The sequence below is a fragment of the Phyllostomus discolor genome, chromosome 8 (genome assembly GCF_004126475.2).
Source record: "Phyllostomus discolor isolate MPI-MPIP mPhyDis1 chromosome 8, mPhyDis1.pri.v3, whole genome shotgun sequence".
NCBI classification, from domain to species: Eukaryota; Metazoa; Chordata; class Mammalia; order Chiroptera; family Phyllostomidae; genus Phyllostomus; species Phyllostomus discolor.
In genome coordinates, this window is record NC_040910.2 from 93,663,178 (window position 1) to 93,682,449 (window position 19,272).

Genomic DNA, 19,272 nt, shown 5'->3' on the forward strand with positions numbered 1-19,272 from the left:
GCTGTATGTGGGGGCGGGATCCAAGAGGGAACAATGGCACTTGCTCAGCTCTCTGTCGGATTTCAGTCTCTTCCGCAGCCTTCCCCAAGCAAACTGGGCCTTTCTGGTACTGATTCCCAGGTGGATGGGCTTGTGTATGTTCTAGGACCCTGTGGGTCTCTCCAGTGAACTCTCCTGTGAGGCTGGGAGTCTCTCCTGGCACCTCAACTCCCATAGGTCTTTTCAATCGGTGTTTTGAGGCTTCATTTCCCCAAGCTGGGACCCTGGGTTGCACTCCCCAGTTTCTCCTGGTTTAACCTGTGTGCTAATGTGGACCACCAGGTCAGCCAGCTACCTCGCACACCGTGTCCCACTTCACAATCTCCACCTCATTGGGTCTGCCCATGGCCACCCCGCGCCCAGGGCCCGCTAGCCGCTGCCTGCATGCCCAGGGTCCACCCGCTGCCATCTTGCATGCCTGGTGCCACCGCTTTTTTCGCTGTGATCCCTCTCCACCTGGCTACCTGACTCCGCCCTCCCTGCCGGTCTGGATGAATATGTCTATTTTCACTCCTTTGTTGTCAGACTTCCATAGAGTTCACTTTTCTGAACAGAAATGTTCAGAAAGTTGTTTAGAAACAACTTTGTTTCTAAATTGTTGTTGTCCTTATTTTGGTTGTGCAAGGAGGCATAGTGTGTCCACCTATGCCTCCATCTTGGCCAGAAGTCCTGACCTTTGATTTTTACAAATAAGTATTGAAATGTTTTCTTTTTCTCATGTTATTTTTTCTTCTGACTTTTAGAATAATCTTACATTTTAGGTTATATGATAAAAATATCATACTGAAGGTGATTTCAATTCATAGTTTATAAGCTATCTACCCATTAAGAAAGTAAGTTCAAATAGAGAAAAAAGGTTTGGGTATATATGACTTACAAATCAAAGAAAAAAGCTGAAGGTTAATTTTTTAAAAACATTTTATTTACTTTTTTTTAGAGAGTGGAAGGGAGGGAGAAAGAGAGGGAGAAAAACATCAGTGTGTGAGAGAAACACTGGATCCATTGCCTCCCACATACCCCAACTGGGACCGGCCCCCAACCCAGACCTTTGCCCTGACCAAGAACCAAACCAGCAACCTTTTGCAACTGTTTGGTTCACAGGCCAGCGCTCAATCCACTGAGCCACATCAGCTAGGGCTAAAGGTTAATTTTAACAAAATTCTGTTCCCAAAGGCAGATTCTAATTGTTCTATTTTGGAACTCTACAGGCTGCTCTGTTCAAATTGTGAAGGTCATGCTGATCATGACTCATATAAAAGGTTATCAATAAATCCTTGTATGTGTTGTTACTTGAAGCCCAACTAAAATATTATTTACCTTTGGAGCCATTATTAAAAATAAAAGTCAATTCAAAGTAATGAAATAAATATGAATGCACATGGGTACTTTATCAGGGAAATTAAAAACCTGTTATAATACAGAGAAAGTCACTTCATTAAAAAGGGGAAGTGGGGCAATCTGGTTAGTGAAACAGAAAAGGACTACACAGAACCAAGAGAAAAAAGACAAAACAGCATGATTACCTCCCACCAAGTCCTTCGATTCGTTCTCTTTCCTTGGGAAGTTCTGGCTTATGGTCCTGTGTTACTTCCACAGCTCTGACAAAATCATCCTTTGGGTCATCTTGAATTCCAAGAACCACGCCTGAGTCACCAACATGAGCTACATACATCTTCATGCCCCGTATGATGACCACACTGGCTGTTGTCCCTGATGTGCTGGGAAGACCTGTCATAGTCTTTGGCCATTCTGCTATAATAAGAAATAAAATATTTTACTCTCCCAAGTACAAACATTAACCTATGTTTTATTCTGATAAACTGTATCAGAATTAAAATGGCAACATATGCTGAATTAGCATGTTAAAATTTGAATTAGTAATGGAAAAAACTTAAGAAAAGTATTTTGAAAGCTATTAACAGACTTGTGTTAATCCCTTCATCAATACAGGTTGAGGCAAAAGTAGCTTTACAGTTGTGAGCATGCAAAACAGAGTTTATTCTTGTATTACTATTTATTAATATTTGTATTTTTTATTTTTTTATTGACTTTAGACAGGGATGGAGAGAGGGAGGGAGGGAGGGAAACAGAGACAGACATCAGTTTGTAATTCCATTTGTTTATGCATTCACTGGCTGCTTCTTGTATGCACACTGACAGATCAAACCTGCAACCTTGGCATATTGGGACAATGCTCTAACCAACTCATCTACCTGGCCAGGGCAGATTTATTGTGTTATTTTTGCATATGAACAACTTTTAATATGAATGTATACCTACTTTTGCCCCAACCTGTATATCAATAAATTAATTTTATAAGTAATTCAATTACCTTACAACCATCGAACCAATCCTAGGAGAAAAATATTACAGTATACATTTACTAGTTTCACATGGAGTTTAGACCTAACTACATTTAATTGCAAGAATGTGTTAAGAGTTTTAATACCCAGAGCCAGTAGCTTAGTATCTGTTTATTAATCTCTATGAAAAGATTTTCAGAAGGAGCTACGTAATTTATTTTGAAATAACTATTTGGAACATTCACAACATAACAACATTTTTGAGTACATACTATGTACAAGATTCTGTGTTAAGACCTTCACATGTATTATCTCAAATAATAATACAAATACATGGGTTTGGAACAAACCCATGCAATAGGTAAGACTGTTCCCATTATTTTCATTTGGTGGATGAGAAATCAATACTTTGAACAGTTAATAAACTTGTTCAAGGTAACTCAAATATTAAGTGGCAGAGAACCCATATATCTAATTCTAAAACATATATTGACTAATTAAATCTATTGTCATTAAAAATTCTGAAATATTCTGTAATATTCAACTATGACATATAGTTCAAAATAGCCGAGTGAGTTCAAACACTGACATATTCTCCCCTCCAAAATCCCAATGAAAAAACAGGATACAGATATTAGAAAAAGCAAGCCCATAATAGACGTGAAATACAGGGAAGGATCATAAGCAAATCTGAGGAAGACAGAAATATGAGATCAGAAAGGACATTCGGGGGTTTCTGGAATGTAGGCAATGTTATGTTTCTTTCTTACCCAGATACTATTCGTTTTATAATTATTCATTAAAGTGTACATTTATGTTTTATGACCTTTTCAACATGTTGCTATGTCATATTTCACAATTTTTTTTAAGTTAAAAGAAAACATCAATTTTACAGGCATAGATCACAGCAGGTAGCTCCTTAGCCCATCCAGTTTTAGGGTTTGGTTATAGACATCATTCCTAGCAGCTCAGCCTAGCATATTCCGTATGTTTCTTTAGCCCTTTCAGTTATTTTGTAGGTTAACTACAGCTTTTGCTAAAACAATTTCTCTTTAAACCAGCTAAAACAGTTTTCCGCAGCTAAGAATCTAAATTTTTAAAAAAATCTATTATCATAATAAAGGTAAATGAGATGAACTCCCAGAAAGAATGATAAGCACATTTAGAAAACAAATACCTACAATATGCAAGTATTTCAGCTGTGTGCAAAAAACACCTGAAACAATATGGAAAGGGAAAAGGAGCTAAAAATAAAAAGATATTTAAAGACACAATATTAACATTATTTAAATCACATTTTTTGGTCAAAAGCTCTATATGTACAAAGAGATATGCTGTAATAATCTAAAAATACTGAATGCTTTCCCTGTTCATTTGAAATGTCACCTTTTGTCATATGCTACATTTTGCCTCAGATCTATTTCTGGACTCATCCTACTAATCTATTTATGGTGCCTTTTAATAATAGGGATTTTAAGTATCCCCCAATTATTCTTCCTTTTCAATGTTCTCTTAAGTATTTTTCCAAGTAAACTTTAGAAGTACCTTGCAAAATTAAAAAACAAGCCCTGTTGAGGTTCTAAAGTGCAGTATAGAGGGTGGGGCAAAAGTAAAAGTAAGTTTACAGTTGTTTGTATGGAAAATAATTAAACTCTGGGTTTCAGGTACTCAAAACTATAAACCTACTTTTGCCTCACCCTATATTTATATATTAAGGAAGTGACATCTTTAAAACTTATTTTCTTGATTACTCTTCCTTGTTTTCTATTTTCTATTTGAATATTTTCATTTTTAAAAAATTTGTATTGATTGATTTTTAGAGGGGGCGGGGAGGGAGAGTGAGAAAGAGACAAACATCGGTTTGTTGTTCCATGTACTGATGCACCCTTTGGCTGCTTCTCATATGTGCCCGGTAGGGGGATCGAACACACAATCTTGGCATACCAGGACAACGCTCTAACCAACTGAGCTACCTGAGCCAACTGGCCAGGGCTTGAATCTTCTAATTTTTAAAAAATGATAATAATAGGTGCCTATTAAAAAGACATGAAGATAGTACATGAAGTCTAACTTAAGGAAAGTATTATAAGCAAGAAAATATGCATCAGCTATTTATGTACTTACCACATACCAATTAATATATACGGAGACATTTAACTCTCAGGAGGTAGGCACTAGCATTATCTCTATTTTAGAGATGAGGATACTCTGACACAAGGAGGTTTTACCCAAGGTCGCACAGTAACAAGTGGAGACACTGGAATTCAAACTCAGCCAATATATCATACTCCTAATCACTGTGCTAAGAGTTCTTATAAAATGTTAATGCCATAGTAATATGAAGATGTAAAAGCCTTCAGGAAAGCAATTTGAAAATGTATATCAACAGACCACAACCAGTGTGGCTCCATTGGCTGGGTGTTGTCCAGGAAAGTGAAAGGTCACGGGTTCGATTCCCAGTCAGGGCACATGCCTGGGCTGCAATTCAGTGCCTGGATGGGACATGTATGCGAGGCAACAGATAGATGTTTCTTTCCCTTTCTTTCTTTCTTACTCCCTTCCCCCTCTCTAAAAATAAACAAATAAAATATATTAAAAAAAAGGAAGAAAACTTTTGGGTCAACTAATGCAAACATAGACCCAACTAGCCTAAGACCCCATATGACTCTGAGAAACAACCTACAATTTGATATTTTAAAGGACTGAATTGTGTCCCTTCAAAAAAAAGTATGTAAAAATCGTTAACACCCAATACCTCAGAATATTATCTTATTTGGAAATAGGATCTCTACAGAGGTAATCTATAAAGTTAAAATAAGATCATTAGGGTGGGCCCTAATCCAGTATGACTGGTGTTCTTATAAAAAGCAGAAATTTTGACCCAGTGACACACAGGGAGGTGCTGTGAAGACGCACAGCGAGAAGACAGCCATATGACTGGAGTGACACCTACATAAAGCAGGAAATGCCAGGAATTACTGGTAAACACCAAAGTGGGAAGAGGCAAGAAAAGCTTCTCTCTCAGAGCTTTTATCTTTTTTTACAGATTTTATTTATTTATTTTCAGAGAGGGGAAAGGAGAGAGAGAGAAACATCAATGTGTGGTTGCCACTCGCGCGCCCCCTGACAGGGACTTGGCCGCAACCCAGGCATGTGCCCTGACTGGGAATCCAACCGGGGACCCTGTGGTTCGGAGGCCAGGGCTCAAACCACTGAGCCACACAAGACAGGGCCCGTCAGAGCTTTTAGAACACAGTAAATGGCCCCACCATTACTTTGACCTTAGACTTCTGGCCTTCTAAAACTGTGAGACGATAACTTTTTGGTAATTTGTTAAGGCAATTATAGAAAACAAACACAATGATACAGAGGAAACAATTCAAAGATTGGTGAATCTTAGATTAAACATATTATATGCACATGAATCCCACTTATCCACCCTGAGAGGTTCAGAAGACTCTCTCTTCAACATTAATTCTTAAAGAAGCAACTAGATAAACACCAAAATCTTTTAAACACATTTTATTGACTCTTCCCTCTGGGCAAGGAATACTATAATAAGAGGCTGTAATTAAAATGGGTTCCCTGATCTCTGTGGGGATGGGAGAACCCTGAGGTGGCTGAGATCAGACAGAAGTTAATTACTCAAAGCAAAGTTTACAGGGCTACCTAATTGACAACAGGGCACAAGAAAAACTGGATCTCCAGAATGGTCACTCACAAGGCCTTATTTAATTCAAACAAAACAAAACAAGAAACAAAAAAGAAAAAACTTACTAGTTATTAACCTTCTAAGTGATATGTGGCCATTTTCACATTTAGCTGTACACCAAAGAGAAACACACACATTGAGAACTGAATGAATGACTCAAAGATAGTTCTGGGGCTACATAACACAACCACAGTCCATTGGTCAAGAGCTAAGAAGGTCAAGTACTAAATATGATTTTGACTCAGTCAACTTCAAACTCAATGAAATCTCAAACCTCTCCCACAGCTGGTTTAGATTGCGAACAACCACAACAACGAATAGCTTCCCTTCATAGCTCTTAATTGACAGGTCAGGAAGCCTCTTCTGGTAGAAAAGACTAAGTGCAAGACTTTGAAGCTCCCCACCAATGATTCTCTACTCCAAATTTGTAAATTAAAAGCATTATCACAGCTCTCAAAGAAGCACAAAACTTAATTTAAACATGATACCAGGAGTGGTGATCCTATATATTCCATTCTATAATTTGACCATTGCAAAGGTCTGACAGCTCTTGGAAAACGACAACGGGTTATAACCAAATATCGATTCCAAATGCAGCTGCTGTTTCTGATTTAGTCTCTTTCCTGAAAGAAACAAGTATAGGTTTGCCTATCTGGTATGCGTTCAGAGCAGGCCTGATGAAACTGCTATCTAGGTTCATGGAGGTATCCAGGTTTCTGTTTCTTCAGGTTTACCTTTTCTTTTTTGCATAATAAATGAATTTCTTTTTCTTGAATCAACATAGAGGAAATGGCCAACAAAATATGCCATCACCCCCAATTATATTATAGTATCTGTTTCCTACAAACAAGGGAGTTCTCCTACATAACTAGAATCAACCATCAAAATCAGGAAATTAGCATTGATACCACACTACCATCTAATCCATAGACCCCATTAAAATTTCATCAATTATTCTAATAATATGCTTTATAATAAAGGGATACAATTTGGGATCCTTTGTTATACAATTTTTTTTTATTTTAGAAAGGGAGAAATATCAATTTGTATAGACATTTCCCCAAAGAGGACATACAGATGGCCAACAGATATGAAAAGATGCTCAACTTTGCTAATCATCAGAGAAATGCAAATTAAAACCACAATGAAATACTATCTCACACCTATCAGAAAGGCTATCATGAATAAATCAACAAACAAGGACTGGCAAGGATGTGGAGAAAGGGGAACCCTTGTCCACTGTTGGTGGGAACGCAGACTGGTTTAGCCCCTATGAAAAACAGTATGGCGTTTCCTCAAAAAAATAAATATGAAATTGTCTTATGACCTGGAATCGAAACCCAAAACACTTAACTCAAAAGAATATATGCACCCCCTTGTTCACTGCAGCATTATTACAATAGACAAAATATGGAAGCAATCCAAGTGCCTATCAGTAGACAAGCGCATAAAAAAAGCTGGGGACATATATACAATGGAATATTACTCAGCCATAAAAAAGCATGAAACCTTACAGAATGAAATCCTACCATTTGCGACAGAATGGATGAATCTAGAGGGTATTATGGTCAGTGAAATAAGTCAGTCAGCGAAAGACAATTACCATATGATTTCACTTACATGTGAAATTTAAAGAACAAAAACAAATGGACAAAATTGAGAGTCACAGACACAGAAAACAGACTGATGATCGCCAGAGGGTAGGTGAGTAGGAGACCTAGGGGAAAAAGGTGAAGAGATTCCAGAAGTACAAATTCATAGTTACAAAACAGTAGCAGATATCTAAAGTGCAGCATAGGGAATATAGTCAAAAACACTATAATGACTATGTATGGTGTGGGGTAGAGGGGGAGGGCACTTTGTAAAATATATGATGATCTAATCACTATGCTATATACCTGAAAGTAACACACAAAATAATACTGAATGTCAACTGTAACTGAAAAGTAAAAGAAAATATTTTTCTGATGACATCAGTGATATTAACAAATGCGACATTTTGCTATTGTATAAAATGCATGAATATTTAGATCTGCATAATTCAGTGACTCAATATTTTCCAAATGACTAATACATCATGTCACAAAATTACACATGGGTAAAAAATTTTATTTGAATCTTGAAAGAGAAACCAATGGATTTTAATGTAAAACAACAAAAAGTTCATTCACAAGGTTTCAGATTCCATTTTGACTAACCTTAAGAAACTACCACTTGGTATAGAATACTTACAACTATCTAAAAAGGTGAATAAACTATTCCTCCTTTGCCTGCTATATATGTGAGGCTTCCTTTTCTTTATATACTTCAACCTGACCAGACAGTACAACAAATTAAATGCAGAAGCAGATATGAGAATATTTATTTCAATATTTATTATTTTGGAAAAAAGTAATTATTCATTTAAAATACATTAACATAAGTTTGCTTTTAACAAAGTAATAATAATTGGGTCTTTTAAATTTTTCATATAGTAAATATGATAGATGAGGCCCACATAAAAGCTCTTTGGGGTCCTCAATCATTTAAGAGTACAAAGGTTCTGAGAGCAAAACTTTAAGAACTACTGCTATAACCCAAATGAGTACCCAAGTAGAAATAAAGGACAGGTTTTCATTCCAAAAGAAACAGAACTCTCTCTTTTTCTTTTTAAGATTTATTTATTTTTAGAGAGAGGGGATAGGATCAAGAAAGAAAGGGAGAGAAACCCTGACACTTTGAGAGAAACATCAATGCCTCTCGCACGCCCCCAACGGAGGACCTGGCCAGCAACCCAGGAATGTGTGCGAACCAGTGACCTTTTGGTTAGATAGATAACACCCAATCCACCAAGCCACACAAGCCCGGGCTAGTAAGAAACAGGATTCTTTATATTAGAAAACATATTGACTTAGAGACTGAGTATATTTTTCAGTTTTATTCTTTGCAAAGAGGGAGAGAATTCAAGAAAAGAGAATATTTCACTGTACTCTGGAATAAAAAGTGAATCAAGTGTGATAGAAATTTGTGTAAGAGATAAAATTAAATAGGGAGTCTGAAGTTGGACTGGGAGAGGCTTGGCCTGTACTGTTGATTATAAACTGTAGTTTGTCCTACAAAAAATGAGGACCCATCCATGAATTAGTAACTGAAGTACGTTTTTTAAAAAATTTGCATCTCCAGCATCAAGACTTCCATATACTCAGCATATTCATTTTCTATTCAAGTTTTGAGGATGGAGTACAAGGTTTGGCTGTGGAACAAAACAGACTTTAACAGTTGCCTGGTACATAAGGCTCTGAAAGCTTGATTCAAAAAGTGAACGTACATCCAAAAACATACACATTCACATTTGACAGCATGATCCCTGCTGTATTAAGAAATGCTCAAGCAATTATCCTTTCAGTTCAAACATACGGCAAATTCATGCTGCTTCGAGTGTACTGCTATGTAAACAAGACTCCAAATAATTCTTTGTGTGTAATCTTCCTCTATCTTGTCTTGCTGTCCACTCCGAGTTGTACTGCAGACAACATAATGACATATTTCTGGAATGTACTGCAGTGCTTTCAGCTCTATTCCGCCTACACAAAAACAAAACAAATCCATAATAGGGGCCTCTGGGATTGGATGGCAAATGCCTCCGAAAGGCGGACTGGTTGTTCTATGAGTCAATCAAATTATTCTTGGCAGAAAGCCAAGTAAATAGAAAACAGGCTAAAAGACGCTAATCTACAATTCTATCACAGTACCTTTTTAGAAATGTTCTGTAATCGACTCATCTTTACATTCTCCTCTACGTCTGTGCCCCTCTGCTAAAAATAAATTAAGCTACTTAAGAGGATTTTTTAAATGATAGAAGTATTATCTTTCAAATTTTTCATCTCAATTCATTCACTGTATGATATAGTATGTTGGGTAGAGACATTGGCTGCTTTAGAAAACATTTAAGGCTTAGGGAAATCTACAGTTACACTGATTTCTAGATTTTAAGGTCTGTCTTTCCTTTTAGCATACCAGTAAATTCCCCTCATCTTTCGATACTTTGACAGGCTGTTAAACTTACAAGTAGGAACTGTTGAGAACTGACAGCATACCGGTAAGGCTAACTACCCCCAAGACGTGTACAGTACTTTTTGAAAGCCCTGGCAAAATTTAACGTGGGGCCAGTCTAAGATGTAACAAGGCACTTCGCGCTTTTGTTTTTTCGTAAACAGTCTCAGCATTTTATGATCAACAAAACCGAATTCCTTCCTAGCCTTTAAGCTGCTTCCTAAATTAGCCTACAGTTTATTCCAACTACCAACGACCTGGGGGTAATATGGAGAGATGACACCACGATAGGAGGCAACCGACAAGGAAAAGTCGTTCATAAGGAAAAGGACAACAGATTCTAAGGAAATACTCTTAAGTTCTGCCATCTCCCGCTTCTAACGCGTGGCCCAGACAGCAAACCTGTCTTGAGTTCATTTTTTGACCAAAATCTGGCGCCAGGTTTCAAACACATTTGTGCTGGCTGCCACCAAAGTGAAACCGCGGAGAGAGAGGACGGCTTCCCATTGATCCTCGGAGGGTAGAAATGCGGCGGGGAGCGCTTGTGCAGGGAGACAGCAATTCTCTTTTCCAAGGCCATTTTGTCCAGACCCCCACCCTGGAAAGTGCTATTAGACCAAGAGCCTTCATTTCCATCAATGTACACTTTGATAGAGCTCTCGGTGCTCAGGGCCCACGCGTGCTGGTGCCATAAAAGCCCTCAACTGCCTGAAAAAGAGGCGGGCGACAGACAAGCCAGGGAACTTACCCAGTTTCTTCCACATGGCGAGATGACAGGCGAGGAAGCCCTTGCGGATGGCAGCACAAACCTTCGCCGGCTCGGACGAGGTGAACCCCTTCTGCTTCTTGATGAAACCCCATAAATGCTCCCGGGCAAACTGTGCCGCCTCCCGCCCACCATGCCCGTCGCACACAGCAAAAAATGCCACCGAGGAACGGCGGCGGCAGCCGGGAGCCGGTGAGGCCGCGGCGTCCGGAGGAGGGTCGCAAGCCTCTTCGGCTGCCACCGCTGGGCCTTTCCCCGAGACTTCGCCGCCAGGAAGAGCCGGCTGTGACGGCTGCGGAGGTGACTGCTGAGTGAGCGACAGCCGGGGCGAGGGCTTTTCTTCAGCGGTGGGCTCGGGCTCCACCACGATTTGAGTAACGTCTTCCATGTACTTCCTCCCACCCTGGTCGGAGAAGACGCTCACTCCCAACGAGTACAGCCCCGCCATGGCCGGCTGGCGGGAATCCCGCCGGTCCCACGCAGCCCGCCGAATCTGGCAGCGAGAGGCGCACTTGGCGATCGCCGGCCAACTATTGTTTATCTTCCACGACGCCGAAAGCGGGGAGGGGGCGGTCCCGGAGCAGGGGGAGTGGAGCGGGGCGCGCGCAGTCGGGACTTGTCCGTGAGTGCAGGGCCGGAGCGCTAGGGTATGAAGAGCCGAGCAGCTGCGCCTGCGTGATACACTTCCTCCGCCTGCCCGCCTGCCCGCGTTCACCACACATATCGGACGTTCTCCTAGCTGTCGTCATTCGGCTTTCTGAGCCCGACCAATCCGGACTCGAGTTGCGGGGAACCGGGCCTCCCCCACACCCCAACCCTTGCCCCTCCCTTCAACTGTCGCTCTCCCTACCCCCCAGCCCAGGCGCCGGGCACGCGCACAAGACGGTTTGCTTTCCCCTTGTAGTGGATGTTTGCGCTCTCCGACTAATCAGCACACTGACCACTCATGAAGGCAACTTGATCTGTCACCTTTTTGCTCAGTCCACCTGATTGTAATGCAGCCTCCTGGCCTCCGCCGTTCGGCTGCTCACCTGGTGGGGCAAGCCGTGTAGAATCGGGCCTCCCACGAATCTAGGGAGAAAGACCTTCCATTCTTTAAGTGAAATGGCGGGAAATCTCACTTGGGAAGGTCGCTTATGCACAAGCTGGTAAAAGTGTGCCACTCTTGAACTGGATGTGGGTGGGTGTATCCAACTGGGAGTAGAGAGAGGCAATCCAGTTTGTGTTGCACAGAAAACTTGGGCTGGTTCCACCATCAGCTACACAGTCTCGTTACGCATTACTAGGTATGTTGGAGAAGTAAGAGGATTTTTATTTTAAATAATTGTTAGCAGATCTTTTCAGCTTTTACTAAACATTGTACTTTTTTAACAAGCCCTGTGTACAGCGCTTTACTCCTTTGGCAGTATCACTTCAAGTCATTACTTGACAATAACTTAAAAAACTGCCAAGCGCTCCAGTGCTCTTAACAGTTGGTTATGCCGCCGCCGCCCCCCACCCCCCGCCCCTTAGCCCAGGAGGTTATGATCTAAGCGCTAAAATCGCAGATGTCCAAGGAATTAAAATAAGCCTAAGGGTGGACAGGTTAGTATGTTCTCAGCAGCAAACGTTCCTGTAGTGATAAAGTTCATTTTCTCAGATTTTGGCCCTTTGCCACCAACTCCTCTGTGCCCTATACTGCTCAGCCTTCGAGATTTTTCTAATGAAATTATACTAGTACAGAAATGGAAACAGGAAAAATGTACAAACAACTGACACAAGAAATAAAAATGGAAAAAATACTTGTACCAATAAAAATGTATAAGCAAAATCAACTCAAAATGCAGAAAATCTGAATAGATCAATTAAATAAAAAATGTAGTCAAAGATCTCTCCTACACCAAAATGCACTAGACCAGATGGTACCAGTGTAAAAATACTTGGGGAAAAAAAATACCCAGCTATTTTTTAAAATATTTTTTATTGTTGTTCAAGTGCAGATATCTCCATTTCCTCCCACCAAGCTTGTTTTAAAAGATAATAACCTGTTATCAAAACCTAACAATTAAATTGTAACACTAGAAGGAAATCTTTAGACCATAGTTTATAACTATAAATGCAAAAATTCTAAATGAAATATTAGCAATTTTATTCAGTAGCCCCCATACCATAAAACTTGCCAAAGAGAGCAGTTGTGTAGCTCTGTATTATTCATCTTAAGCAACTTATCCACCTTCCCTCCCCTTCCAGTGGTTCCATTTCATTATTCAATGGTTACTATCTATTATTACAACCCTTTTCACTCTATCACAACTAGAAGCCCCAGGTCATCCACCATTACCTTGATTAGCATATCCATGCCACCCTCCACTTCTATTAATCTAATTGGTTAACCAGCTGTCCTAACCATTTCAGTCTACACTTTAGATTTCAACATCTGTTATCAGCCACTTCCCCTTTATTCTCACCTCTTTTCTAAGTGTTCCCATCAACTTCCTCTTCCCACTGAAAACTGGTTATCACCTACCAAAACTACCTACCTTGCAACTTGTCAAATACAGGAGCTCATTTTTGTTCACACAGGTATTTTTATCTTTGAACCTGCTCTTCATATTGCCTCCAAATCATTTCCTTTCCCCTTCAAAAATCCAAGTTCTTTTAAAGTTAATGCCAACTGCCACTACACCAACAGATTGTCACCTACTGATTCTAGGGGTAACACCCCCTTCATTTGTTGTTCATGGCTCACTGGCTTCATTCCTTCCACTATTCTTGTCACTTCTCAGCCACTTTATTTATTTTTTTAAAGATTTTATTTACCAGTATTTTATTTTTAGAGAGCAAGGAAGAGAGGAAGAAAGAGAGGGAAAGAAATATCGATTGGTTGCCACTCGTAAGTGCCACAACTGGAGTCAGAACCAGCAACCCAGGCGTGTTCCCTGAGCAGGAATAGAAGATGACTCACGTTGGCTTCTCAGTTCCTCATCCTTCTCTTCATGGGGAAGTTGCCTTGCTACATACTATTAGAAGCAATCCCTCAGCCCTGGCTGGGCTGCTCAGTTGGTTACAGCATCTTTCAGATACACCAAGGTTGTGGATTTAATCCCCCATCAGGGCACATATAAGAATCAACCAATGAGTGAATAAATAAATGGAACAACAAATTGATGTTTCTCTCTCTCCCATTCTCTCTCTACTCCCTTCCTCTCTCTCTATCTAAAATCAATTAATTTTTTTTAAGGATCTGAAAAAAAAAGTGATCCCTCCATTTGTGTTCTGGATCCTTTCCCTTCTCTCTTTATGAGCTTTACTCTACCATTTATCCCTTCTCGCTCCTGTTTCATCAATTCCTCCTTTTCTACTGGGCCATTTCCATCTGTGTACAAACATATTCGAGTTTCTATTTTAACAACAACAAAATAAAACTACCTTAACCCTTATACTACCCCATTTCTCTGCTCCTGTTAACAGAAAAACTTGAGTTGACTGAATCCTACTTCCAATTCCTACCTCCTAATTTCTACTTAATCCAATCAAGCAACCATCCCATCATGCCACTAAAACTGTTTCTTCTGTCATAACCAGACCTTTCTGTTTCCAAAGCTAATGATGACTTCTTTGTTCTTACTAACTTCTATCCCAGCTGAAGCAAAAAGTTGAACCATTGTTTACTTCTTGAAATGTAATAGCAAGTTAAACCATTACTTCTTTTTTGAAACTCTTCTCTTGGTTTATGAGACCACAATACTGGTTTTCTTCCTCCTTCACCGACTAACCACCCCTTCTCATTTTCCTTTGTTGATTTCTCCCATGCTACTCTTCAGATATTTGGGAGTACTCAGGGCTTTGTCATGGGCTCTTTTCTCTACCTACACTCTTTCTTTAGGTAACACCATCCAGAAACATAGCTCTAAAACCTATCTGGGGATGGCTCCCAAATTTAGATCTCTGATCCTAAACTTTGCCCTGAATCCCAGATTCTGTATGCAACTGCACAACTTGACAGTTCCACAATAATGTCTGATGGGCATTTCATCTTAACATGATCAAAACACACTCTTGATTTTGTAACCGTAGAACCAGCTCAAAATGTCCTATCCTGTTTAACAAGATGCTGAGTTACTTCTTAGAGATAACAGACCAAAACCACTTCTTGCAGCTGAAGTATGCACAGAGAACTTTGACTACCAGCTGCACCTGGAACAAAGGTCTTGCCCCTACCCTTTTCCAACACAAATGGAACCAAAAGACAGAGACCCAAGCAGAACATGGACGCTGGGAACCCTTTCAGAAGCAAAGGATCTATTGTTCAGGAATATCCAGTGTTGACACCCCTTATGATAAATGGCCAAGTTCCAAGGTCCTCCGATTAAAACTTGCCCCACCAGCACTTCCGCATGCCTGTTCTCCCTAAACCCTTAAAAGCCCTTAGCCTAGCCCAGCGACTTCACTGTCAATAAACCTTTCCTTATTCCAAACCCTGACATTTTGAGTTTTGGCCTTTCTATGCAACAGGTAAACAAACTTGGTTTAGATAACAATTTCTTCTTCACATCTCCTCCCCCCTCAGGGTTACCGATATCAGTAAGATCACCATCCACCGCGCTGTTCAAGTCAAAAAACATAGCTTTTTTATTCCTCTTTCCTCCACTCTCCTCCCCTCCTCCATAAAACAATTTTCAATACCTCTAATTCCTCAGCAAATCCCAACTAAATCTACAAAATCAGTACTGAACCCACCACTTCTCAATATGCGCACCACAATCATCCCGGTCCAAGCCATCATTACCTCTCACTTGGACCACTACATTAGCCTTCTCACAACTCTACCTTCTTTCACGCTCAACCCTCTGCGATCTTTTCCAATGGCTACCATGTGCTCTTTCAAAACCATGAATCAGACTAAGTTATTTTCCTACTCAATACACTCCATGACTTCCCATCAAATTTAAAATTATATGCAAACTCCTTATGAAGGCTTCCATAATATATTTGATTCCTAAATGTTTGTATAACATCATTTCATAACAGTTTCCCCATTTCCCACTCCTTCCAGCTTCACTGACCTTCTTTCTGCTCCTTGAATAGGCCAAGCTATTAGAAGACTTAGGAGCTTTTTGCTTTAGACATTATTGCCTCTTCTCAGACTTCTCCCCCTACCTCTAGCAGCTTTCCAAGGGTGGATTGTTTTTACTATCAGATCTCAGTTTAAATATTAAGGGACTTCCTAACCACCCAGTCTGAAGTAGCCACCCAATGTCTATCACCTAACCCCATTCTAATTCTGCAGTGGACTTCTCACTATCTGATTTTTTTGTTTATTTATTTGTCTATTGATTTGTTTCTCTCAATTAAAATATAGGCTCCATGAGAACAGGGAATTTGTCTCATTCATCACTCTATCCCCTAAGCCTATGACAAAAGTTAAGTGAATTGATGAATTCATTCATTCATTAGCAGGAAATGTGTAAAACTGATATGAAGAAAACTATGAAACTTTATTACAGAAAAAATAAATCCCTGAATGCAGAAACATGCCACATTCCTAGAAACATCATTTGTCTCAAATTAATCCACAAATGTATTAAAATTGACAAGAATAACCAAGATATTATGGGAAAAGGACATTAAGATGCTTAGTTGCCCTGCAGATATCAGAGTATCTTATAAAGGTGGCAGAGAAATGGTCAAATGGATCAAGAGACTAGAACAGAGAGTCCAGAAAGGGATGTGTGTGTGTGTGTGTGTGTGTGTGTGTGTGTGTGTGTATAAAGATGCATATGATAGATATGGCATTTCAAAAAATTGAGGAAAGGACTGATTATTCATTAACTTTGTTAGGACACCTGGTTATTCCTTTGTTGGAACAACTTGCTATCCCTGAGGGGAGAAAAAAGATGAAGTTCCTAACTCATACCAGCTTTAAAGTAAAATGGCAGGTAGATTAAAGAGTTAAATTACATTTTAAAAACATAGGTGCAACCATTATGGAAAACAGTATGGAGGTTCCTCAGAAAAATACAAATAGAACTACCATATGATCCAGTAATTCCACTTTTGGGTATTTACCTAAAGAAAAAACAAAAACATCACCTCAAAAAGATATAAGCACTATCATGTTCATTACAGCATTATAATAGCCAGGATGAATTAATTTAAAAATTCCATTATGGCCCTAGCTGCTGTAGTTCAGTGGTCTGAGTGCCAGCCTGTGAACCAAAGGGCTGCTGGTCTGATTCCCAGTCAGGGCACATGCTTGAGTTGCAGGCTGGGTCCCAAGTTGGGGACGCACAACAGGCAACCACACTTGATGTTTCCCCTCTCTTCCCCTCTCTCTAAAAATAAATAAATCTTTTAAAACATAATATTTTAAATGTATTTATGTGTGTATGTGATGGAATATTATTCAGGCATGAAATATAAAATCTTGCCATTATGACAGTATGGACAGACTCAAAGGGCACTGTACTAAGGGAAATAAGTCTCAGGAAGACAAATAGACATGATCTCACTTATATGTGGAACTTTAAAAAAAGGAGCAACCAAGCTCATAGATACAAAAAACAGATTGCTAATTTCCACAGGTGGTGGGGGGGGTGGAGGGCTGATGAGAGTCAAAAGACACAAATTTCCAGTTATAAAAGAAATAAGTCATGGGGTTGTAATGTACAGTACGGTGACTATAGTTAATAATACTATGTTGATTATTTGAAAGTTGCTAAGAGAGTAGATCTTAAAGGTTCTCATAACAAGAAAAAATATTTTGTAACTATATATGGTGACAGATGTCAATCAACTATTGTGGTGATCATTTTGTAATATCTACAAATATTGAATTGTTATGTTGTAGATCTGAAACTAATATAATGTTGTAGATCTGAAACTAATATAATGTTGTATGTCAATTTACTACTCAAATAAATAAATAAATAAATGGCCCTAGCTGGGTAGCTCAGTTGATTAGTGCATCGTCCTGGTTGCGGGTTCAATCCCCAGGCAGTACACATACAAGAATCAGCCAATGAATGCATAAATAGGTGGGACAACAAATTTCTCCCACTCAAATCAATTTTAAAAATTTTCATAAATCCAAAAAAGAAAAGTAAAAAAGTACAAGAAGAAACAATGAGATACTTTTCACACCTATTAGATTGGCAAACAAATTTTATGTTTGATAATGTGTAGGGCTAGGAAAGGTGTGGAAACAAGTACTTTCATTACCTACTAATGGGAATATAATTTGATATTTCTATTTAAGTCCATATCATCTGAAATTTAAACTACATATATCCTAGAAGTTCAACGGCTAGGTATTTACTATATAGCAATCTTTCATTTTCTTATACCCTTAGATTTATTTCAGAGTTAACTACTCTTATTCACTGATTAGTTGATTTGGGAATATCATATCTTGCTTTTAATTATCAAGTTCAAAACCTTCAAACATACACTATAAGAATTAATTTTAGAAGCAAAATAAGAATCTAATTGGTGTTGTATCTTCCCATTGCTAGAAAATATCGGTAATGTTATTATTTACGAAGTAGTAGTCCATTGTTCATCTATTACAGCCACCTTGTGTGTTTAGAATTTTGAGACAATGGGTCTCGAGAGGTTAAATTCTGTAACCCTGCCTTACTCTGACCCTGTTTGTTGAATACATCTCCGTATTCAACAGAATAAGCAGTCTGATCTGACTACCTCTTTCACATTCATTGTGCACAAATGTAAATTGGTAAGAGACATAAAATCAGAATCACTGCTGCCAGAGTCCCAAAGGTGTCAAACCTACATGTGTTCTTAACAAGCCAGCAAAATTAAATCTGTCACATTTTCTGCAGATACCTGGTTTTGGAGGCAGTGTGGGAAGAATATTTCTACCTTTTCTCTTCAAATACTTGTACACTTAGCTTAGCCTTTTTTTTTTCTAAACAGATCTGGCCTATTCTTGAATTTATTGCTTTTCCTTGATAAAAAGTTCCATTTTTCTCATTTTCTGAAAAGTTAAAACAAAGTTACTTGTTTAAATAGTTGGGGAAAAAACACATTTTTTCCCTTGAATTATGGTGTTCTTTAGTTTTTCTCAGCACTACTGTTTACTATGCTTGTGCTGGAGAAGATTTTAAGCCTGAAACAGAGTGCCCTTCAGAATTAGAGACAAAATCAGAGAAGACCATCTTTAAGAAAGAAACTAGTATAATTTAAGCACTGCATTTGTTTTTAGGTGCTAACAAGATAACGTGGTTTCTCAACTAGGGTAGAAGTGTATTATTTTAGAACACTCATTGCCTCCTCTGTGCTGAGCTGTAAGGCGTAACCTTTTTTTCCCCCACATTTTCTTCCTCCATCCAGCCTGTGGGACTTGAGTGAACTTAGAAGGGACTTTTAAAGACGAACTATTAAATCACGTTTTTAAAGAGGGGGAACTTGTATTTTTAAGT

At 39.1% G+C, this 19,272-nt stretch overlaps 1 protein-coding gene across 1 annotated transcript in view; it reads right to left on the reverse strand.

Moving 5' to 3' along the window:
• PPM1D (protein phosphatase, Mg2+/Mn2+ dependent 1D) overlaps positions 1-11,546 on the reverse strand; it is a 39,064-nt gene extending 27,518 nt beyond the window's left edge. The window contains exons 1-2 of the mRNA XM_028519662.2: positions 10,835-11,546; positions 1,563-1,791 (exon numbers count right to left, since the gene is read on the reverse strand). Coding sequence (XP_028375463.1) covers positions 1,563-1,791; positions 10,835-11,300 — 695 coding nt within the window. The 5' untranslated portion in view covers positions 11,301-11,546. The remainder of the gene's footprint in view (positions 1-1,562; positions 1,792-10,834) is intronic.
• Between the last annotated feature and the right edge of the window lie 7,726 nt (positions 11,547-19,272).